Source organism: Aphanomyces astaci (assembly GCF_000520075.1).
Source record: "Aphanomyces astaci strain APO3 unplaced genomic scaffold supercont1.99, whole genome shotgun sequence".
Taxonomy (NCBI): Eukaryota; Oomycota; class Saprolegniomycetes; order Saprolegniales; family Verrucalvaceae; genus Aphanomyces; species Aphanomyces astaci.
The window spans coordinates 187,125-208,330 of record NW_009798362.1 but is presented as its reverse complement, the minus strand read 5'-3'; the positions used below and the strand labels follow the sequence as shown (position 1 = coordinate 208,330).

The 21,206-nt window shown below is 51.6% G+C and overlaps 7 protein-coding genes across 12 annotated transcripts; 3 read left to right on the top strand and 4 right to left on the bottom strand.

The window, feature by feature from the left end:
- Nucleotides 1–22: 22 nt before the first annotated feature.
- Nucleotides 23–2,386, bottom strand: H257_17186 (hypothetical protein). The gene is made up of 4 exons (XM_009845883.1): nt 1,988–2,386; nt 1,349–1,930; nt 1,118–1,305; nt 23–1,069 (listed from the first exon to the last, which is right to left on the bottom strand). The coding sequence occupies exons 1-4, from the start codon at nt 2,372–2,374 to the stop codon at nt 277–279; spliced, it is 1,950 nt and encodes a 649-aa protein (XP_009844185.1). The 5' UTR covers nt 2,375–2,386; the 3' UTR covers nt 23–276.
- A 557-nt stretch (nt 2,387–2,943) lies between these two features.
- H257_17185 (PEK protein kinase) lies at nt 2,944–4,827 on the top strand. Of its 3 annotated transcripts, XM_009845880.1 has the most exons (6): nt 2,944–3,197; nt 3,250–3,434; nt 3,482–3,820; nt 3,871–4,257; nt 4,432–4,607; nt 4,665–4,827. In XM_009845880.1, exons 1-6 carry the CDS (start codon nt 2,954–2,956, stop codon nt 4,717–4,719), a joined length of 1,386 nt encoding a protein of 461 aa, XP_009844182.1. In that variant the 5' UTR covers nt 2,944–2,953; the 3' UTR covers nt 4,720–4,827. The 3 variants fall into 3 exon arrangements, with proteins under 3 accessions (XP_009844182.1, XP_009844183.1, XP_009844184.1); XM_009845881.1 differs by having other exon boundaries at nt 3,871–4,607; XM_009845882.1 differs by having other exon boundaries at nt 2,944–3,434.
- A 7-nt stretch (nt 4,828–4,834) lies between these two features.
- H257_17184 (hypothetical protein) lies at nt 4,835–7,053 on the bottom strand. Its single transcript, XM_009845879.1, has 3 exons — nt 5,390–7,053; nt 5,094–5,339; nt 4,835–5,038 (listed from the first exon to the last, which is right to left on the bottom strand). The coding sequence occupies exons 1-3, from the start codon at nt 7,001–7,003 to the stop codon at nt 4,919–4,921; spliced, it is 1,980 nt and encodes a 659-aa protein (XP_009844181.1). The 5' UTR covers nt 7,004–7,053; the 3' UTR covers nt 4,835–4,918.
- Nucleotides 7,054–8,147: 1,094 nt separating this feature from the next.
- H257_17183 (hypothetical protein) lies at nt 8,148–8,945 on the top strand. Its single transcript, XM_009845878.1, has one exon. The coding sequence runs from the start codon at nt 8,208–8,210 to the stop codon at nt 8,610–8,612; it is 405 nt and encodes a 134-aa protein (XP_009844180.1). The 5' UTR covers nt 8,148–8,207; the 3' UTR covers nt 8,613–8,945.
- Nucleotides 8,946–9,072: 127 nt separating this feature from the next.
- On the top strand, nt 9,073–14,059 carry H257_17182 (hypothetical protein). The gene is made up of 7 exons (XM_009845877.1): nt 9,073–10,049; nt 10,359–10,481; nt 10,544–10,714; nt 10,815–11,986; nt 12,052–12,176; nt 12,798–13,291; nt 13,625–14,059. Exons 1-7 carry the CDS (start codon nt 9,132–9,134, stop codon nt 13,913–13,915), a joined length of 3,294 nt encoding a protein of 1,097 aa, XP_009844179.1. The 5' UTR covers nt 9,073–9,131; the 3' UTR covers nt 13,916–14,059.
- Nucleotides 13,590–15,849, bottom strand: H257_17181 (hypothetical protein; the record flags this gene model as incomplete). Its single annotated transcript, XM_009845876.1, has 9 exons — nt 13,590–14,157; nt 14,208–14,312; nt 14,374–14,537; nt 14,599–14,772; nt 14,851–15,068; nt 15,135–15,363; nt 15,434–15,494; nt 15,572–15,711; nt 15,775–15,849. 9 exons carry the CDS (start codon nt 15,847–15,849, stop codon nt 13,974–13,976), a joined length of 1,350 nt encoding a protein of 449 aa, XP_009844178.1. The 3' UTR covers nt 13,590–13,973.
- A 103-nt stretch (nt 15,850–15,952) lies between these two features.
- H257_17180 (hypothetical protein) lies at nt 15,953–20,264 on the bottom strand. Of its 4 annotated transcripts, XM_009845872.1 has the most exons (9): nt 19,856–20,264; nt 19,722–19,775; nt 18,658–19,670; nt 17,800–17,903; nt 17,674–17,741; nt 17,466–17,620; nt 16,968–17,086; nt 16,760–16,888; nt 15,953–16,625 (listed from the first exon to the last, which is right to left on the bottom strand). In XM_009845872.1, exons 1-9 carry the CDS (start codon nt 20,221–20,223, stop codon nt 16,035–16,037), a joined length of 2,601 nt encoding a protein of 866 aa, XP_009844174.1. In that variant the 5' UTR covers nt 20,224–20,264; the 3' UTR covers nt 15,953–16,034. The 4 variants fall into 4 exon arrangements, with proteins under 4 accessions (XP_009844174.1, XP_009844177.1, XP_009844175.1 ...); XM_009845875.1 differs by having other exon boundaries at nt 16,760–17,086; XM_009845873.1 differs by having other exon boundaries at nt 15,953–16,888.
- Between the last annotated feature and the right edge of the window lie 942 nt (nt 20,265–21,206).

Genomic DNA, 21,206 nt, shown 5'->3' with positions numbered 1-21,206 from the left:
GCTGGTCGAGTTCTCGCGCATCCATGTCGTCCCAAGACGCGACTGCACATGCGACGACATGCCAGCATACATGGCGTAGATCATCCAAAGATATGGCCTACTGGAAATCGCGTACATGTGCCACAGTCGCCTGAGTCGCAGCTCTTATCTACCTACAGTGTTGTCTTGCTGCGAGCAACTGAACTTCAATGCGTCCGTCCTTGAGCACTACTACCACTACTAGTTACTAAAATACATGGACGAGTTCCAATGCACTTGAGCAATACACACGTTAAGCTACTTTTTGGTCTCGCGGAGCACAGCTTCAATGTCATGGAGACTCGAGATCAGCGCCGCCTTGAGGTCAGGGAGATCCGACCGATAACTCGCCAGCTGGAACACCGACCCCTGCGCTTCGATGCCATACCCGATGCCGTAGCAGTCGTCGTTCACAGGGCCAAAGCTCCCGCCGTCCAGGTTCGGACTCGAGAGGGTGCTCGTCGACAGGATGATCCGGCTCATGATGGCCGCCGACGGCAGCTCAAACAGTTCCGGCACGGGCGCACCCTGCAGCGCTGCCATCTTCTTGAGCCCAAACAAGTGCCTATCAAAGCCTTGGCCCATAACTCCGTTCTTGGTCAGCTCGCCATGCTTCTTGACGGCCCGCCGCAGCGCCGCTGCCTTGTCCGCCGAAAGTACGCGCGTCGATTCTATCGCATGACAAAACGCCACGGCTTCGTTCGTGCACGACCGGATGGTCTCGGTCCGACCGTGCTTGAATGCCGCCGTGCTCGCGCTCTCGTACGTCGACACAAACCCGCGGTGGAGTCGGAAGTGCGCCAGCTGGATGGCCATCTGCATGACGCCGTCCGTGCCGATGCCATAGTCCGATGCGATCTGCCGCGTGACCGGCGACTCGGCCACGTCAATCAACAGCCGATGCGTCCACGTGTCAAACGTGTGCTTGGCTTGTTCCAGGGTACGTTTAGTCTCGGCCGAGAGGTTCCATTGGAGGGGGATCGCAGAACTAGTCGTCGTCGTGGTGGTTCCACCGGTCGGCAACGCGCCATGCTGGATGCTGTCCGTGTACCTAGATGCAATATCCGCGATATATATATATATTTATATATATAGGTACATTTCATTCAAATAACGCAGCACAGCGACGCCGTCGCCCCACGAGTGCTCGAAATTCACCGATGCCTTGCCGTTAGCCGCGACAATCAGCTGAAAACTCTTGTCAAACCAGTGGTTGGCCCCGTCTCCGTGCAAAAAGGTGCGCGAAATGGCAGCCGGGGACTCGGGCGCGGTGTGCTCCAGCGTCACCTACCCACCATACATTAGCCTTCATCGTGTATATTGGTCGTACCATAAACAAGGCGCTGTCAATGTCATGGAGGCTGGATGCATTCACGGTATCCGACTGCACGAGCGCGGTACGGGCGCGGGCCCAGTCGTCCCGCGGCAGGGTCGTGAGGAGGCCCACGCCCAGCGCCGCCGCCGACTCGACCGGCCGATTCTTCAAGATGGAATCGATTGCCGCCAAGATGTCGGCGTCCGCCACGGCCGTCCCGTCGTCCTTCAACACGTTAAACTTGTAAAACGCCGACCCATATTGCACCACGATGTGCTTGGAGGCTGGAAACAGCTCGAGTTTGTCCTGGCCTACGCCCGGAATGCGCGTCGAGTGAAATAAGTTCTTGTACTGACTCATGTCCAACGGGTACGCGCCCAGCGCCGCGGCGCCGTAGAACGACACCGACTCGGGAAGGAACTTGCAGAACGTGTTGAACGCAGATGTCTTGGAGTAGTTGGGCTTGGTGTGGAAGATATCGGGCTCCAAGTGGCGGTCGCGCAGCGTGCGGAAGACGCGAACCGACGATGCAATCAGCGACGCCGCGCGCTGGTTCTGCGTGTTCTTCTCCGGCGCCGGGTCGTCCTTGATCTTGATCTACCGGATGCGGGGTTAATGACGGAAACGAGGGAAGATGATGGGATGTGGGTGGACCTGGGGGTTGACGTTGATCACGAGGGGCTGGCGGTCCTGCACGTACATGTCAAACCACCACTTGTTGATGTAGCTCGTCTCTGGCGACGCATTGTCGCGTTCGACCAATGCCGCATGCAGCTCCGGACCGTCTTGCTTGCGGAACTTCTCCACGGCTCGCTTGGTCGCGTCGAACTCGTTGGCACTCACGACGGGCTGCACTGCGAGAAGGTAGCGATTCAACGTGTCGTCCAGAGACGGAATCGGCAGTCTCGTGAGAGACTTCTGGAAGTGGAAGGTTGGGATAACCGTCTTCTGCACATACCCGCTCTTGTTGCGAACGATGAAGAGCCCTTTCACCAGTGGGGGCGTTCGCCGAAGGCTGGCCGCAGGTCGCGCCAGCAGCATGACGTGGTCGATTGATATCTGAGGATATCTTTGAGCTTGCAGTACAGTAATTTACCACCATATTCTTTCGACTGTGATCAAAAATAGTTTTGAGCAATAATTTGTACAAGACAAATAAATATTGTGCTCTCATAAACTTAAACTATGCAAATTAAAGTTTTGTCCTTTTAATATCCAAACTGAAGTTCACACCATGATGTGTACTAACTAGTATATATTTAGTACCCACCAATTGCTGTTTCGTCAACGTTGACGATACATACTAAACCACATCTTCTAGGTAGAATGAAAATCCAACGATGGCTCGGCTGCACATTAGTACAGTATCAATAAGTTCCTAACATTAACAAACAACACCCCCCTGAATCATTCAAACACAATGAAATATGCCATTCACTTTTCAAGGCAAGGTGCACTACTATTACTAGTAAACCTATTCGGAGGTCTTCTACTACTCACCATCTAGTAGATACTAACTGTTTTGAACGGGTGTACAATTACGTGGTGTGGTGTTTAATGGTGACATATTAAATACATGTTGAACTTGCCACATCTTACATTCACTCCTAGTGACTTGCGATGAACACGCTGACAGCGACCGCAACGGCGACGGTGCTGCTCGGCAAGTTCGGTCACTTTGCGAGCCGCCCGGACGTCGTTGTGGACAAGACCAATCCGTTCATAGGGTACTTCCACAAAGCGCTCGTCCCTCGACCGCCTCCGCGTCGTTTGGTGCGGGTGCCGAGCCTTGACTATGCCAACCAATTCTTGACGTACGCACCGTTCGCGCCGCCTCGTCCTGTGGCTTTGTCGCATGCGCTTGGTACATGTACATCCACCGCGGCTACTTTCACCCTCAGACGTTCGTTTGGCAGGGCACTTTACTCCACCCTTGTCGTCAAATCCAGTGGTCTCGTACTACAAGCAACATTTCAAGGAGGCGCGCGTGCTTGGACGCGGAGGACAGGGCAGCGTCTTCGAGGTGGAATGCGTACATGACGGGGAACGTTTCGCCGTGAAGAAAGTCGAAATCTCCCATAAACCCAACCAACTCTCCCAGGTAGGTTTCTCGGTTGTTCGTGTCACGAACCCAACTTTGTTCTTCAGGCCATGCGCGAAATCCAAGCCATGACCCGGCTGCCCACCCACCAGAACATCGTGCAGTACTACGCGTCTTGGTTGGAAGATGAGGCCGCCCACCGCGAACATGATGCCTTTACCGTGACCCGTACTCGACCCTTGGAAAGCAACTCAACCACCCACGAGGACGCTTCATCATCTTGTGCTTCGTATCGTGACGAGTTTTCTTTGGGGGAAGACGACAGCGTCGTCGAGTTTGCCAGCAACTCGGTTGCTTTGGAGGACCTTGACCAGTCCAAGCAAGTGTCCACTGCGTCGTCGGGGGATGACGCCACGACCCAACTTCGCAAAACGCTGTTCATTCAAGTCCGTGTTCTTCTTCCTTGTCCTGTACTCTTTCTTATATGTGTATCTAGATGGAGCTATGTCAACATGTATGGGACCACCTGCCCATCAACAACCTCACGTCGTGGTTGGGGGCCACCGGACCTTCCCGCCTCCACTCGGACTCTGTTCATCGCACCGCCATGAGCCTCTTCCAGGACGTCCTCCGCGGCGTCCAGCACATCCACGAGCATGGCGTCATCCACCGCGACATCAAGCCCGACAATGTCTTTCTTCGCAACGGCGTCGCGAAAATCGGCGACTTTGGGCTGTCGACGACGACGACGACGACGACCATCACCACCTCTGTCACGTCGTCGTCGTCGTCGCCGCACACGACCGCGGTCGGCACGTTCCTCTATGCGTCGCCCGAGCAAGTGGGCGTGTCCGGCCAGCGCACGGCGCACTACTCGGACAAGGTCCGCCATTGTCCTTTTGAGATTGAGTGTGTAGTACTTACTACTAGTAGTACTGTCCACTTTTGTATTATTGAGATTCAGATTCAGTTTGCAGTATATGTCCTCCTTTGTCATATTGAGATTGAGATTCAGTTTGAGTTTGTCGTTTTGAGCTTGAGAGTATGTATATACTAGTCGGATATGTTTGGCTTGGGCTTGATCCTGCTGGAGCTGTGCTGCTACTTTGCCACGGCCATGGAGCGCGTGCAAGTGCTGACGAGCGCGCGTCACGGCGTCCTCCCGGTCACGTCGAGATTCTCCACGGAACTCGCGCTCGTGACCGCCATGACAGCGGCCAACCCGTTCGACCGGTAGATCATGATTACGTCATCCTGGACCAGATCACGTCATCATACAACATCAATTAGGCCGTCCGCCGAGCAAGTGTTGTGTTTTCTAACGGCGCGGGCGTCGGCGTGGTAACTGGCAACAGGTGAATTTAAGTATACAAGGACATTTAAAAAGCTACTATTAGTAGTACTAACTGCAAATTGCATACTATAATATTAATAGTATTATAATAGTCCTGTATTCAAAGTTCGCATCCAAAGTGGGATATTCTTCCAATATTATTATGTCTCCAGGTTGTGATGAAAAAAAAAAGTGCAAAAAAAAGGTTTTTTTATTCTTCGCGGGCGCGTTTTTTCCATAGTTGGGCGGCTTGGAGCAGCTTGAGATTCGACTGCGACTTCTCTTCGTCGGGGAAGACATAGTCTGTGTACACTTCCATGCCCAGCTCCGACTAGGAAATATCAAGTATGAGCAATTCCATCATATAGAATGGCTGGCTAGCGTACCCCGTCGACGGCATACGCCATGCGCTGCTTCTGCACGGACCGAGGCAGCAATTTCTGCGCCATTTGGATATTGGCCACGTCGTTGGTCGGCAACGCCTCTTCGAAGGCGACCCAAGCCTCGACCAGCTGCAATCGGTCTTCCTTCTTCCCCTCGTCCTTCAAGCACGTCGATGCGCGGCGAAACACATCGCGCGCCGCGTCAGCATCGAAATGGCTCCCTTCAAACTGGGCAAAGCTCGTCCACACCTGTGTCCACTCTGAATGACTACTATTAGTAGTAGTACTAGTAGTTGTACCTTGACATGCTTGGTGCGTTCGAGCAGCCGCTCGTACAACTCGCGCGTCTTGTCTAGTTCTTGCTGGTCCATTTCAAAGTCAATGTACGCTTTCCACATCATCTCTGGCTTGTCGAGCACATTTTGCTGGATCGCGAGCTCAAACACGGCGCGCGCGCGCGCGATTTCGCCGACGCCGGCCTCGAGGTCGGCGTACTGCTTCCACGCGACACAGTTGTGTGGGGCAAACACGAGCCACTTTTCATATAGCGTGCGACACCGTTCGACTTCGCCCATCATGAGCTCCAGCGCAATGTAGCTGCGAAACAACTTGGTCGTGGCGCAGCGCCCCAGCGCTTCGCCGAGCACCCGTCGCGCCCCCTTCACGTCCTTTTGCCGGATCAAAAACTTGGCGTACAGCACCCACAGCTTGGAAAATGTAAATGAGCGGTGAGGTACAATAGCTACACACTGCTGGTACACCTGGCGCGCATCCTCGACCGACTCGACTGTCAGCTCCATGTACACGGCGTACTTGATCCACAGGAATATGTATCGCCTCCAAAACACCTTTTCGTGCACCGGTGGTACGTTCGCGATCGCGCGCTCGTACACTTCGCGAGTCAGCGTCTCGTTGCCCTCGGCTTCTTCTAGCTGGATGTACTCAAACCATGTGTCGTAGTCCATCGGGTTGCGCGCGACTTGAGCTTCGTAATGCACGCGGCGCTTGGCTATCACGACTTCTTCGATGCGGTGGCGGTCGCCATGCTGTTTTTCAAACGTGATGAATGCATTGTACAGGTTCACCGCGCTCTCCTTGGCCAACGTGTCCAGCGCGTGCTTGTAGATCGCGCGCGCGCGCTCAAACTCCTTGCACCGTTCCTCGAACGCCGCGAACGCAATGTATGTCTTCTCACTGCGCTCGTCTTCCCGCAGCTCGACCATCGCGCGTTCGTAGATGGTGCGCGCGCGCGCCAACTCGAGCCCTTTCTCCTCCCATGCCGCGTACTTGAGGTACGATCGCTCGGCTACGTGGCACATGAGGTAGCGCTCGTACACGGCCCGCGCACGCTCCGTCTCCTTCGCACGGACTTCCAACTTGATGTACGAGTACCAGGCCTGGTCGTCCGGCTGCCATTCCATCCACCGCTCAAAGATCGCGCGCGCCGCGTCCAAGTTGCCCACCATTTCCTCCATGAATGCGTATTTGTACCAGAATTGCGCCACCCGCGGCAACAAGCTCACGGCCCGGTCCCACACGTTCCGCGCGTGGTTGATGAACTTGTTCTTCATCTCCATCTCGGCGTACTTGAGCCACAGCGACTGGTTCTTGTACTCGACGTCGATCGCGCGCTCAAATACCGACCGCGCGCGGGCAAACTCGTGCTGCGTCTCTTCCCACTGCGCGTACTTGATCCACGTGCCCAAGTGATGTCGCTGCCGTCGGATCTCGGTCTCAAACGTTTTGCGCTTGCCCATGCGGTACTCGTCCAGCTCCTCGGCATCGGTGATTCGTCGGCGAGATGGCTTCACCGACTCCTCTTTCCGCTCTTGTGCCTCGCGTAGGATCTGCTCCGCTGTGATCTGGATGGGCGCGGGGGCCCGGTTCTTGACCACGCTCTTCTTTCCACTCATCGCGCAGTGGACTTCTTAGCAACGATCCCTGCTTTGATGGTGGCCGCAAGAAATACTAGTATCTACTAAACCACAGGCCTACTAGTAGCTCGCCTACTATAATATCAAGGTAGCCCCGGATACACTCGAAATTATCCGGTGCATACTTTGAATGTTAATGAAATAGTGACATCAATTGGTGAACAAAATGGCGAAAATCACTGGTTGAAATCAGTCATGATTATAACCAATCCGATGCATCTTCGTTTTCATTGGCTAGCGAATGTCGGTTAAACGATTGGTCCCTGTAAGATCCAACTTGGTGCAATTGACCAACACGCCATTCAGCAATTTCCGTCCGAGTGCCAAAGTCAACTACTTCGAAGTACATATTCCATGCTGCGATGATGATTTTAAAGTGTTTTCAGACTAGAGTTTCCGAACGAGGGGTAGTAGCCTTGAATGTCGAGATACCCTTGGCTGTCTGAGCAGCTTCATCACTTGATTCTGCATGTGGTTTGCCTCACTGTGTGTGCATGACATGATGAATTCCTTCTAATCAACCATCTTTCGGGTCTGATTTCCAAACTGATGGACTTTTAACAGGTTTTCTGATCATTGCTACAAACAATACAATTGTGAACGTACCAGCTAGAGTGTAGATCCACGTCCATCAGCATAGCAATGCCAACGCACCCGACGACACGACACACTAGAACACTGAAAGAAGCTGCGATGATGATTTTAAAGTGTTTTCAGACTAGAGTTTCCGAACGAGGGGTAGTAGCCTTGAATGTCGAGATACCCTTGGCTGTCTGAGCAGCTTCATCACACATTTACGCACTAGCAATACATAGCAAACACATTTCCATACTAGCATACTGCTCTTATGGATTGTGCTGGGGAGTGGCAACTACGTCGGTAATAATGCGCATAGAGTAGACAGAAGTCGAACTCCGCTCCAGCTTGCAACTCGCAGCAGCTAGCTCGCAATAATATATCACGTCGATTACAACGTTCAAGATTAAACCACGAACAACGGGCGAAAGGCTAGCTAGCACTTCGCTGGGCTACAGTACAGTACCGTTAGCCCAGAAGAGGTGGCGTGCATGGTACAGTAGTTTGTGGCCTTGGTTATGAACCATAGGTTGTTGCATCATGTCGTCGAGCATACAATACAGTCAGCTTCAAGAAAGCAATAGATCACTTTTCATAACTTTATCAAATGGCAACGTGGGCATATCTTGCAAACTTCTGGGCTGCGTGGAGGTCGTTTTCGAGGGACTTGATGGTGCAGTGCAGGACGGCGTTGACGTCTGTGAGTCGCAGCACTTCGTCTCGATACATGTGCATCTTCTTCTCTGTCATGAGTCGGCATTTCCTCTCCCTCTCCACGTCGTTCTCGAGCGCTCTCAGTCGCACTTCCAGCGACTCGTGGTCCGGTGATGCTGGATTGGGCGTGCGAAAGCGCAGCACAACGCGGCCCGATGCCAAGTTGCGCAAAGCTTCCACCACTTCTTCAAACTTGAACGACGTAATGTCTTCCTCGTTGATGGACAGGAGGATGTCCCCGGGTTTGATTACGCCGCATGCTTCCCCGGGCGCTTCTCGACCCGACGGCAGCTTGTAGAATGGCACGTGTTGATCGACAATGGCCGAATCCCCGCCTTTGGCAAAGTATATCCCAAGGCCATACAAGTCCTTCTCCAGCGAAACCTCGTACGCGTTCCCTTCCGTTGTGACTCTGGCCGCGCACTTTTCACATGGACCACCTCCGCTTTGGACAGAATTCGTCGACGATTCCAACAGATCCATGTCCAGACTGATGTTGCTAGTGCTGTCGGTCGGACTGGACGCATCGAGAACCGCCCCATGTGAGCGAGGAGTAGCATTCACGTGACTCATCAGTGGCATGACCTTCGCCTTGCTGTGTCGGCGGTGGTAGGTATGTGGGATATTTTTCCGATCTTTGTTTTCCAAAGGTTGCAATAAGCTCTCGCACTTCGAAGCACTCTTATTGCCAATCAAACGTGGCCATTTATACTTCGAACTTCGATTTACCCAGATCTGACAGTATTATTATTTGGCGAATTTCCTTCTCGAAGCAATCTCGCGTGTCCGGCGAAAGTGGGAGGAGGAGCACAGGAGGATGGACGACCCAGATGCGGCCGAGTTCACTGCGTACGAGCAGAACATGCAACTCGTGACGATCGACCAAGGCGCTGTATTACAGACCAGCCAGGCGGGTCAAATGGTGGTCCTGCCCGCGACTTCGACGGGCCTGGCGTTGACTTGTGGATCCGACCTGAGCTTGGTTCACGTTGCAACTCCATCGTTTCGATTCAAGCAATTGGACACAGACACTGACCTGAACACCGCTCCATCAGCATTGCAACGACAAGCCCATTTGGAGAGTCTCATGAAGACCAGTCGAAAGCAGCAGCAGCAAATGTCTCTCCGCCTGCACGGCGGGCACGTGGAATTAGCCGGTTGCGGCGACGAGTATGGGTACGAAGACTTCGAAGCGCTTCCTCCATCCTTTGGAACGAGCAGCCGAAGTCATGCGTCGTCGTCGTCGTCGTCCACCCCCACCCACGACGACATGGTGCACTTTCTCGGTCCTGCCGAGAACATCAAGACCCTGTTCAAACTGCCGTACTCGAACAGCCGCGTGTCGCTCGCTATCCATCGAGTGGGGAACACGCTGATCGTGGACGGCGAAGTGGATGAAACGGACTTGCCCCGCGGGTTCGACGCGTGCAACGAAGTGCTCCAGCCCGACCAACCTTCCCAACGCACGTACCTGCCGTCGCCGCCTTCACATTTGTACGAAAACTTCATTTACCAAAGCACTCAGCTCATCACTCCTCCACCATCTTCCTCGTCATCCCCTCCTCCATTGTCATCGCCAGTCCAACACTCACAACGACCACCACATCCGCCAAACCCATCGTCCAAGCGCCGCAAGGCACGCGCGCAGCTCCAGAAACAAGCCGACCGACAGCCAGACGTCGTGCCAGCGACGTTCGGTCGCACATTCAGCTGGACGTTTCACGATATGAAAATGGTATTGCCTGTTTGTTGACAACATTTGAGCTCGGGTGCTGAATCGTCATATGTCAAATCGAGTCGTTGTCGTGAATATGTTGTGTGCCCTGTAGATGGAAGAATCACACTATTTGATATCACACACTAATTAAATGTTAATGGTCGTGGTCTGATTGGCTAGAATGCATGTAGTCGTATATATTAATCTCCATGGCAGCATAAACCCAACAATTCTATTACTAGTACCCATGATTAACTAACCAACTAACTAACGAATTGATCAATCATAAACACACTGTCTTACTACGTGCTGCTTTCGACACACTAGCTCCTAGGCAGCGACGTTCAGTTGTTTAGCAACAAGGACCACCCGGCCGTATCGCTCAAGCTGCACGACGTGAACGACGAGTTGTCTCTGTGTACAGCACTGGACTACTACTTGGACAACGTGGTGAGTTGGCGCTTCCGCCTACTAATAGTGTTAACATTTCCACCGACTAATTCATGGTCTAGATTGCCAACATCCCAGAGTTGGCCATTTGCATGCATTCCCACGGGTATGTTCGAGGATACCAGCTCCTTCAAACCCGCGACATTCCATATCTCAACGGCGCCGCATCCCGCCCGCTGTTTGATGTCCAAGATGTTGACATGAATGCGACCATGTTGCTTCGGTTCCTGCAGGTATTATTTATGTCTATCTGTGTACCTCACCTATCTCTCTTGATCTAGTAGTAGTAGTAGTAGTAGTAGGACCCTTCCTTCGCTTGCTAACCAACCCTAGCAAAACTGCACAGCATCCAATGGCACGTACTGGCTGTTTCGAGAAGAAGGCAGTCGGTCTCTGCGCCTATACGATGTCCGCATGCTATCCCAAGGCAAGCAGCGCAAGTGGAAGTACATGATGGCGATGCTGTGCTACCGCTTCGCGTCGCGCGCCGGCCGCCTCGTCGTCGCCGCCACGGCCTCCCCCACGCTTCAGCATCGGCTGCGTCTGCGACAGCGTGAGCTGCTTGCCACGTGTCTCGAGCTGCTCGACGAAATCCGCACACAACCCCCACAGACATCATCATGCCATCACCACCCCCAACATCCATCGATGTCCCCGAAAGACTCGATCTCGGCCATGGTGGAAGAGGCCATGGCAGACACATACCTCCACGGAATGCTGCTGGCAACGCCCCACGACTCGATCGAAGCGACCGCCAGCGCCCTTCCGCACCTCGTCCGCAGCATCCGAGTGCTTGAAGGATGCGCACTCCATCACACTCGGCAGCAACAAGCAGACCCCCCGTCTCAAGACAATGGTGACGACAATCGTGACAATGACAATGACGACGACAATGGTGACGATGTGGCAGAGTTTATGCAAGAGGAAGTGCTCCGACTCAAGCTCAAACACTGCTCGGCGTGTCTCCATCTAGCTACTCTGTACTTGGACACCAATATGCATGCAAAGATGCTCACAAGTCTGGCGGACGCGTGCATGTTCATGCCCGTAGACGCGGTGCCCGCCCATCCCCGCCATGTGTTGCTGTCGGTCATCACGAGCCTGGATTTCTTTTCCACGCTGGCGACGGAATTGGATTTTGGAGGCGCGGCGGCGTCCTCCACGAGATCGTACAAGTCGTCCAATGGGTCGTCCAAGCAGTGCCAGTCCATGGCACATGCCCGCGCTTGTGTGCTGGAAGTCATCGGGGATGCCGCCAACGTGCTCGACACCAACGACGCACCCACGGCCGCCGCCTTGTTCCACGCGTTTGCGGTCGTCAGTGGAGGTCTGCTGCCGTCGCACTGCTACGACCACGAAGCATCCGTGGCCAGTGTATGGGTAAAGCAGCATTCCGCTGCGGCCTCGTCCATGGTGTCGCCAGACACGGCAGAATCGCTGCGTTATGTGGCGTTCTTTGCCTACTTGAACGCCCTGGAGCCGCAAGTGCCTGCTGATTCGTTCTTGTACGTCTACAACTTGGTTGATATATTTTAGTCCAGCTGTGACATCGTTTGGCGTGTGGTTGTAGTGTCTTGATGAAGAAATTGGGCAACGCAGCCAACGAATTGGGCAAATTTTACCTCGGACGAAGCGATTTCACAGCAGCGTACCTTTGGTTTGAAGGCGGGAGTATACTATTCGACACCATCGAAGGTACTGTATACCAACATATATATATATGCACCCAAATTTGGTTCATTTGGAGTCTATTGGCGAGTAACATTTGAGGCTTCTTTGGCCCTATTTAAGCTTGTACAAACTATACAATGCTTGGTATATATCAGGTTTTCGCCATTACTAAACTGAATCTCAGTACTTTGGATTGGCAGAAATGTACCCGAAAAACGTGCTTTGATTGGCTTTAGCGGTTCCTTCATATATTGACTTTCTTTTACCCAAACTTTGGTTGACTTTTGTGCTGAATCGCGAAATCTATCGATCGATTCTTTGTACTGAATATTAGTATGTAAAACGTCCTGTGGTGATTGGTATATCACACTAATTCAAGTCACACACTAATTCAATGTTGGTGGTGATGGTTTCCTGCAATCTGATTGGCTAAATATATCCTTCTGCCGATGATTCTTTTGTACATTATATTTGGTTGTGTCGATTCATTCTCCATGTCACTCGCCCCAGTTTACAATACATACACCACAATACCTCTTTTCACATATGATAGTGCAGTCGGTTCCAGTTTTGAATCGATTTGACAATATATATATATATATATATCCATTTTTCCCATTTGATGATTCGAGTGTGTTTATCTAGATGGGGTCAACACGGCTTTGATCTATGCCAACTTGGCTCACTTACACAAAGTGTTGGCGGATACCGAAGCATCCACAGCCGCAGAATCGCATTATGCCCACGCTGTGCAGCTCTGCTTCAAAGCCCAAGCCAAGCTCAAAAGCGCCAAGGCGGGGCCGCCATTGCATGCCAAAGTGAACGGCGAGCTCGCACTCACGTATCTTGTGTGGGCCGTGCACTTGGCCAAAACTCAAGACAACCATTTGGGGGTGCTGGAGAAGTTTAACAAGGCGCTTAATATGTACGTGGAGCTCCGCGACCGCCGCCAAGTGGCCGCCACGCATTACCAGATGGCCTCTTACTACAGCCAGCAACAGGTGAAAACCAAGCAGCGCATGGAGGCGGCCCGTCGACACTATGAGAAAGCGCTCGAGTACTTTGGCGGTGTCGAAGTCGGCACGACATTCGTGATGATTCACAAACAGCTCGCGGAATTGTACGCGTCGTCCACCAAAGTACGAAGGATCATATGTTGTTTCGTGTTTAGTAGTACTACTAGTAGTAGTGGGGCTGCTACTACAACATGTTATTCCGAAATCGTCTTGTTCTTTCACAGCCAGAATGTGTGTGGCCTTTGAGGGGTTGGAATTGCCAAATCCATTTTGACATTTTTAAATGTCAAAATATATTTTAATGCCCTTCACACTGTTGAAGGCATCTGATTGGCTAGATTCTTGCGTCGATTCTTGTGTACATTATTTGGTTGTGTCGATTCATTATTCTCCATATCGCTCCAATTTCGAAGAAACACAATATATATTTATATATATATATATGCGACGATGTAGATGGAAGACGTCGAGCACGCGCTGCTCGTGGTTCTCAATACATTTGATGCGTTCAAACGCGTAGCCACACTGCCACGTCATGAACAGGCCGACTTGGAATCGATGGCGCCGACGTTGGTGCTGCGGCTGCAAGAGTACCTCCTTCAGCTCATCCGACTCGGGTCGGCGTCCACCAAGCCCGCCATGCAAGCCACAATCACTCGATTTAAAGCCATGTACAGGCTAACGATCGACCAGAACACTCGGCCATTCGCGCACCTGTTGCTCGCGTTACGGAATATGTACGAATAATATAAAATTATGTCCAAATTTGGAAATAGTAGGTGTATACTGCTTGGGATATCTATCATCAATCTAACGCAAACATATGCATTGGGCGATGATCCATCGAGTTCGAGTTCACAGTTGCCCCAGGAACGTCATCCACGACAGCATCGAACGGTCCACCGATAGGTCCACTGGAGATTCGACCTCCATATTCGGCGTAGAATAGGGCATCGCTTTGGCTAGCATAATGCACATATCGTGGCCAACTACGAAGGACGTTAGTTCGATATCCTCTCAAGTAAGAGAAAGCGTGTACTTCAAATTATCGGGGCTACCACCAGCAACCACTTGCCGCTCCATCGTACTCAAGTCTGCTCGCGCTACCACATTCGTACTACTGCATTCCGTCCAATATAACACCCTACAAGCCTAACATGGTATATGCGTACTACTGCCATTTGATATCCAGGTACTAAGTATACCCGTTGGGTACGTCGAGGCTGAGCCCATTCAACCGGGTCAAGGTACTAAGCCCCAGAACTCGCTCCATCGTCACCATCTTGCGCTGCCCCATGCTTGGAAACGGCAGGCCGTCGGCGTGGACGCGGTAGATTTTGCCGCCCTTTTCAGCCACATACAACCTCCACTATCCGCATCAAACGTCATATATGATATATATATATATATATATATATAAATATATGTACGTTCACATGGTCCAATACGATGCCACGTGGAGACTTCAACTTGGTCACGAGTGGCGTTGGGATGGCGCTGCTGCTGGTCGCATTAGACACATCCAAGGCGTAGATCGCTCCTTTCGATTGGACAGTATATCGTAACTTGGATCCGTAGATAGACAGTCCCTGCACGCTCCATTCCTTGCAATAAATATACCATTCATATTAAATCATTATTATCCCATATACTTCAAAGTATATATATATATATTTGCTTACTTGCGCGACGACCACGCGAACGCTGGCGTCATCCACGTGCAACTGGTAGACACGTCCATGTTTTGGATCGGACATGAACAACCACGGGGATGAGGCGACGATGTTATCGACGGCTAGCGCATGCGGTGACGGGAAGGTCACTTGGATGGTCACCCCCTTGACAATCGGACTCTTGTACCCGGCTAACCCGAGCAAATCGTCGGCGCCGGGTGTAATTCCTTCGCATCCACACGCGTGAGACACTAGACATAGGGAAAACAAATCTATCTATCAATTGCACCCACCAGTCGCCGTGCCAAATTCAGATGCGATTGAGACGCTGGTGGTAGCGATGGGCTGCAAGGCGGAGGGGTCCAACAGCGACGCCACACGCAGCACACACGTGACCTCTGTGGGCGTCCTGGACAAGATGGTCACACATCGCTGGGAGAGCACAGTGAGCGTCAGTGGCGAGCCCGGTGGGCCGAAATGGTGCCCACTCCAACTCACTTGGGCCACAGCTCCGAGAAAAACCTATCGCAGCAAAGTATGACCCCGTTGGCATTGGACACCTACATAACTGGATTAAAATGAATCAACGTACCAGCTTGTTGGTGCCGTCCACGTTGCTCTGCCAAATGAAGTTGCCATCCGACCAGTACAGCCTACGACGTGGGTGGGTTTATGGGTTGCAAGACTGGAACGAGTAGAACTATAGTATGACCACAGCATTGTTTCGTACTTGGACCTGGCTTCGTGCACGGCCATGCCGACAATCTTATGCCATGCACTGGACCCAACTAGGGTGTTTGCTTGGGTGTCGGTGTACCTGGCTGTGATGTCATCCCCCTGCACTTGGTAGTACACGACATTCGCCGCCCTCTATTCCACCACACACACGTTTACACCGAGTTTCTTTCGTTCACATTCACACAACGCACGCACCACAGGCACAACGATCATCCACAGGCAAAGCGTAGCCACCCACGACACCCAAATCATCATCCCAATCTTGCACATGCTGCTGGACAACTTTTTATCCTTGGGCTTGACAGTTACATGTCGACAGTTACACTTGAAACGGCAATATCCGAACGTTATTGTAACGTTAACGTGACAAGTTGGCGATATGTTTCCGTGCATTTTAAAAAACTCCAACAACTTCAATTGTACTGTCGGTACTCGTCTTAAATACATCAACACTGCTACGGACTCTGGCTGTCAGGTTCGTTGGGAGGGTCGAATTCCTGGCCCCAGAACGACTGATCTTTTCTAGTGTCATGCGAGTGGGATCGGCGCCGTCGGTCGCTCAGTTCGTGGCTGAGCACCTCTGCGTCTTGATCGTCGTGGGTCGACTCGTGGGCATGTCTCCGCCTGTCGTTCTCCGTGAGCACTTCGACCTGATGCTTCCACAACGTCAGCTGCTGGTTCAAAAACTCGATTTCTTCGCCGTTGTCTTCGGCGAGGCGCTGCATCTCGAGATGGCTCTGCCGCCGCTGCGCCGCCAGCGCTTCCTCCACCTGCCGCTTCACCCGCACTTCCGCAGCGCGCTTGGCCACTTCGATGGACTTGCGGCTCTCTTCAATGCACCGCGCTTCATGCGCCATGACCCGCCTGTTGGCCGCGTCATGTGCCGCCGCCAGCTTTTGCTGGAGCCGCTTATCCCAGTCACGCACGTTCACCTCAGCTTGGCGCCGCTCCTTGGCCGTCTGTTGAACTTGGACTCGCTCCATGTTGAGCGCATCTTGCAAGGCATTGCACCGGCGAATGAGTTTGGTCGTGTCTTGGGCCGTAGACTATGCACACATGTTGGAGAAACACGCAACCACATGTACATATATCCAAGGCAGATTACGACTAGTAGACTGTATGTTTCATATATTCTGTCGTGGCCATGCCGACGACGACACGATCGAAGAGGAGGTCGTACAGTGTGGGCTTTGGTGGCCATCTGGTGGGCGTCTCGAAGGTGTCGATTGGATTCTTGGACGATGTGCAATTCCACCCGCAACGAAGCATTCTCAACCAGCGCTTGATGCCACGACGAGCACAATTTGGTCTAGAATCAAGCAATATCAATCATCATTTCCATCATGATCATCACCATATCTCATATTTGTCATGACACTTGTGCTTACATGCGCTTCCACGAGTCCCGCCATGTCCGCTTCCGGCGACGTTGCGCTCGTCGACATGGACGGTCGATGGATCAGTGGCATGGCTTGGTCGCTGTTGGGATTCAAAAATAAGCTGTAGTCTACACATATATATATATATATATGGTTGAGTGTTTATATTCTAAACTGGAGCGAGTGACATGGAGAATGAATGAATCGACACAACCAAATATAATGTACACAAGAATCATCGGCAGAAGGTTATATATTTAGCCAATCAGATTGCAGGAAACAACCATCATCATCAACTTCAATTAGTGTGATACCAATCCCCACAGGACAAAATTCAGTACAATGAATCGATCGATAGATTTGGCGAATCAGCACAAAGTCAACCAAATTTTGGATAAAATGACAATAAATACAGATATATATATATATCCTTACAGGATGATTCCCACCAAAACAGAACATGTTCTTCCTGATACTACACATCACATATATATATATATATATTACCGTTGAACCAGCGAAAACACAACGACGTGGGGATGCTGGCTTGGGTCACAAGTGCCATAGTATCGTGAAAGGACAGGTCGAACGTCGACATGTTGTTCACAGACACCAGCACCATCCCCCGCTCGAGGCGGATTTCTGGCGGCTGCTTCTTGCCTCTATTCCCCCGTCATATGAACAATCATACCGTAGCAGGACTGACGACTGGTACCGTTTCGATGCTTGGGAACCACCCACTCCTCCTTGTGATGGTAGAGGAGTATTCCGTACACCAAATCTCTATGTAATATACAACATCAAATCAACTTGCAATACTCAATCCAAGTCAAGTGCGTACCTGTGGTGTCACGGACAAGAACACGGCTGGCTTGCCTTGCAGTTTGCACGCTGACAAGCGTACGCGCAACGGTCCTGCGGATGTGCTCCAGATCCCACTCGCTTCTACTCCATCCACATGAAATTCCACAAAACTACTACTAGTAGTACTAGTTCTACTAGTCGACACACCACATACTACTTGATACACCACACACACACATGCAATAATAGTCTTATCGTCCCCACAAACTAACTCGAGATCAGCGTTCTTCCCATTATCACCTTGACAACAACGACATGATGCTAGAAAGTTAGTAGCTAGTATTGTCAAGTCGATATATTCGACATTCGAGTGTTTAAAATCACCAAATCGGCAGAGAATCGATATATCGACCAATCAAAACCCACAACACATGAATCAACTAGCCAATCAAATCCACTCTTGGAATAATTCAACATCGAATTAGTGTGTGATTGAAATTCGTGTGATGTTGGACGATCTTTACATACAAACGTCAGTCAAACAAAGAATCGATCGATCGATTTGGCAAAGAATCAGCACAAAAGTCCAAATATTGGGTAAAAGGACAATATTGTCAAGTCGATATACTAGTATTCGTGCAATCGAATGAGCCAAATGCAATCGATATATATTCGACCAATCAAAACCCACGACACATGCATATCAAGTGGCCAATCAAATGGTCCACTCACATTCGACCAATATCAACTTCGAATTAGTGTGTGATTGAAATTAGTGTGACACTGGACATACAAACTTCCGTACAAAATCGATCGATCGATGGATTAATTTGGCGAATCCACCGGCACTAACAGTCAGCCAAAGTTTGGGTACACAAATAAACGGGTGTTATACCTTGAACTGTGGGGGTCGAAGCTGCCGGTTGGGTCTGTGGCAAGTACATGCCCGTCGTGACCGTGTCCATGCCGAGCCCACTGACGTCGTCCCAGCACAGCAGCAGCAGCCCATCATCTTCATCTTGGTTGTTGTCGGAGATCATAGTTTCTGTACGCTTGCGACTGCCGCCCAGGGTATCGTGGAAGACAGATCCGAGCACACTCATGGGCGTCTGCACGTCCGCTACGTCCATGGAGGATGCCGCGGATGTGCGGCGACTGCCGCTGATCATGGAGCTCGCAGACAGCGCCCGATCATGCCGCCTCAGGTCCGCTTCCGACAACTGACACTCCAGCGATGAAGGGCGCGGGTCCAATGTAAACGTCAAGAACATCGGGCGACTCTGGCTGCGCAGATGCAGCAAAATCGTATCGAACGTTTCGTTCTCGATGGGAACGCCATTGATGTGTGACAGGTGTGACCCAAGCCGGACGTACTGGACGTTTGGAACGTCGAATGAATCGCGAAGGAAGCCGGTGACGACGGCGCCGCGGTAGATGGTTCCGCCAGTTTCGTCGTCCGCGCGGCCGGTGGATGGCGCCAGGCGGAGTCCGAGGCCGCCGGCCGCATGCTGGTTTGGGACGCGGGAAGGGTACAATGGTGACAAGGTCAGCTGAACGTGCACTTGCTCGAGGGCCCATGCAAAGAGCGGCAGCGACGGGAACGTGACGTAGGGCGTGTTGGCACCGGCAAACAAGAAGCATGTGAAGAGGACGTGGCTCTTGTCGCCGGTGGTCGTGTCTGCAGAAGTTGCTGGGAAAGTTTGCAGCAACTCGACCGCTTTGACCAACCACGTGTGGAGCTCTATGAGGCGGTCCTTGCAGTGCTTGGCGCGGAACATTTGAAGGTATGACCCCGACAACGAAGGCCACCTCGCTGTGGCTGCTGCCGACGACGACGACGATGAGGAAGGATCCATGAGCCGAGACAGGAGCATGTCGAAATGGCGGTATCGACGGTGGATCTTCCATCTACATGAGAATCGATGAGCATGCAGAGGGGAGAGATGCACAGGGACGAACCGTTTCAGATGTGACGGGCGGTCGACTGAGCCCAGAGTGCACTCAAACACGTAGCTACAGGTAGGACGTGAGTCATACACACATGATGCTGAATCTCCCATGCAAGATAGGACGATAGACTACTATGTATGTACATGTCGAAGCCGTCGGGCGACTTGTAGTACCCCAGCGGGCTCACGGAGAACGGGTCGGACTTGACAAAGGACGCGAGACGGACGTAGTCTTCGACCAACACGAGCTTGAGATTGCGCTGGGTAACATACGGCTCTGGCAGCGTCATCGCAACGGACGCTTCGTGATACGACAGAAACACTTTCTCGTCGATGTGGGCATCGTCGCCGCGACGCGCGTGTGTAGAAGCGGCGCTCTCCACCACGGCATCGGCGGATTCGGTCTGGTTAGACGTTGGTACATGGTGGACAACCACCTTCTTCCCGGGATCTGCCTTCATGGACGAGCCCTGGCGCCCGGACGAGCCACTGCCCTTGGAATCTCCCCACATGGTTAATGCGTTGACTTGCTGCCAATATTCTTGAAGCAGTGTTAGCGCAACACGAAATATCCTGGGAAACTGAATTTCTTAGCCAATCATGGTGAAAAACCTATTTTAACCTATGATTTGAATCGACAACCTTAATGGGAAGTCACAAGGGTAACTTAGTATTCACGTCAAGTGAGGTAGCTGCTCGGGCGATTCGAAATGGTGATTTAGGCAAAAGTATGTCGTTCCCTGCTAACGTTATTCGCATAATCGGCGCAAGCTCAGGTTTGCTTGATTTCTCGTCCCTCAGCCAGCCAATATCACCCCAACTTTCTCATATTTGTTTAAACGTATTTTTGTATTTAACGTGACCTGTATAGTTTAATGTGAACTGAATCCCATCACAATCACATAAAGAGACGTCTGCATAGATACCGGTACAACAACGTTGAGTGGGTGGACGGTACTACAGTAGTACCAGTAGTACCAGTATCGGGTCGGATTACAGGTAATACTAGTACTATTATAATACAGTACACTACACGAAGTATAATTACACGATTTACGAAACAAGCACGAAACAAAATACACCAGACTACTAGCAATCACGAAACAGTTTTGTTTCGTAAATCCAATATATCAAATTCATGCTATCTTGAAAGTTGTATGCGATTGCTGGTATCTCAGATATATGGTAATTTACGAAACAACGACGAAACATGCATACTACAGTATTTACAGTTAGTAGTATTAACTTAAGTGAAATCACCAGTTCAGACCTTGCCGATACTCTACTCGGCTGTGGCGGCGTCCCGGGCCATCGACGCGTCGGTGGCTTCCAGGACCAACCGACAGCGCCACAGCCGAGCAGCATACCGTTGCGGTGCGTGTCGAAGGGCAGCGCGGCGTCTGCGACTTTGTACGCGATCGACGCGACTCCGAGCGAGCAAAGCCCGTCTGTTGTTGCGGATTATCCGAAATACCAGTTCATAGGTTCACTCAAA

Coding starts and splice junctions, on each gene's coding strand:
- H257_17186 (XM_009845883.1), bottom strand. CDS start 2,374: ATGCTGCTGGCGCGACCTGCGGCCAGCCTTCGGCGAACGCCCCCACTG. Junction 1,931..1,987: donor TGATCAACGTCAACCCCCAG/GTCCACCCACAT, acceptor CGCATCCGGTAG/ATCAAGATCAAGGACGACCC. Junction 1,070..1,117: donor CTGCGTTATTTGAATGAAAT/GTACCTATATAT, acceptor TATTGCATCTAG/GTACACGGACAGCATCCAGC.
- H257_17185 (XM_009845880.1), top strand. CDS start 2,954: ATGAACACGCTGACAGCGACCGCAACGGCGACGGTGCTGCTCGGCAAG. Junction 3,435..3,481: donor AACCCAACCAACTCTCCCAG/GTAGGTTTCTCG, acceptor TTTGTTCTTCAG/GCCATGCGCGAAATCCAAGC. Junction 3,821..3,870: donor GCAAAACGCTGTTCATTCAA/GTCCGTGTTCTT, acceptor ATGTGTATCTAG/ATGGAGCTATGTCAACATGT.
- H257_17184 (XM_009845879.1), bottom strand. CDS start 7,003: ATGAGTGGAAAGAAGAGCGTGGTCAAGAACCGGGCCCCCGCGCCCATC. Junction 5,340..5,389: donor AACGCACCAAGCATGTCAAG/GTACAACTACTA, acceptor GAGTGGACACAG/GTGTGGACGAGCTTTGCCCA. Junction 5,039..5,093: donor TGGCGTATGCCGTCGACGGG/GTACGCTAGCCA, acceptor GATATTTCCTAG/TCGGAGCTGGGCATGGAAGT.
- H257_17183 (XM_009845878.1), top strand. CDS start 8,208: ATGGCAACGTGGGCATATCTTGCAAACTTCTGGGCTGCGTGGAGGTCG.
- H257_17182 (XM_009845877.1), top strand. CDS start 9,132: ATGGACGACCCAGATGCGGCCGAGTTCACTGCGTACGAGCAGAACATG. Junction 12,177..12,797: donor ACTATTCGACACCATCGAAG/GTACTGTATACC, acceptor GTGTTTATCTAG/ATGGGGTCAACACGGCTTTG. Junction 13,292..13,624: donor TGTACGCGTCGTCCACCAAA/GTACGAAGGATC, acceptor GCGACGATGTAG/ATGGAAGACGTCGAGCACGC.
- H257_17180 (XM_009845872.1), bottom strand. CDS start 20,223: ATGTGGGGAGATTCCAAGGGCAGTGGCTCGTCCGGGCGCCAGGGCTCG. Junction 17,087..17,465: donor GTGTTTTCGCTGGTTCAACG/GTAATATATATA, acceptor ATATATGTGTAG/ACTACAGCTTATTTTTGAAT. Junction 16,889..16,967: donor CGGGACTCGTGGAAGCGCAT/GTAAGCACAAGT, acceptor GCTTGATTCTAG/ACCAAATTGTGCTCGTCGTG.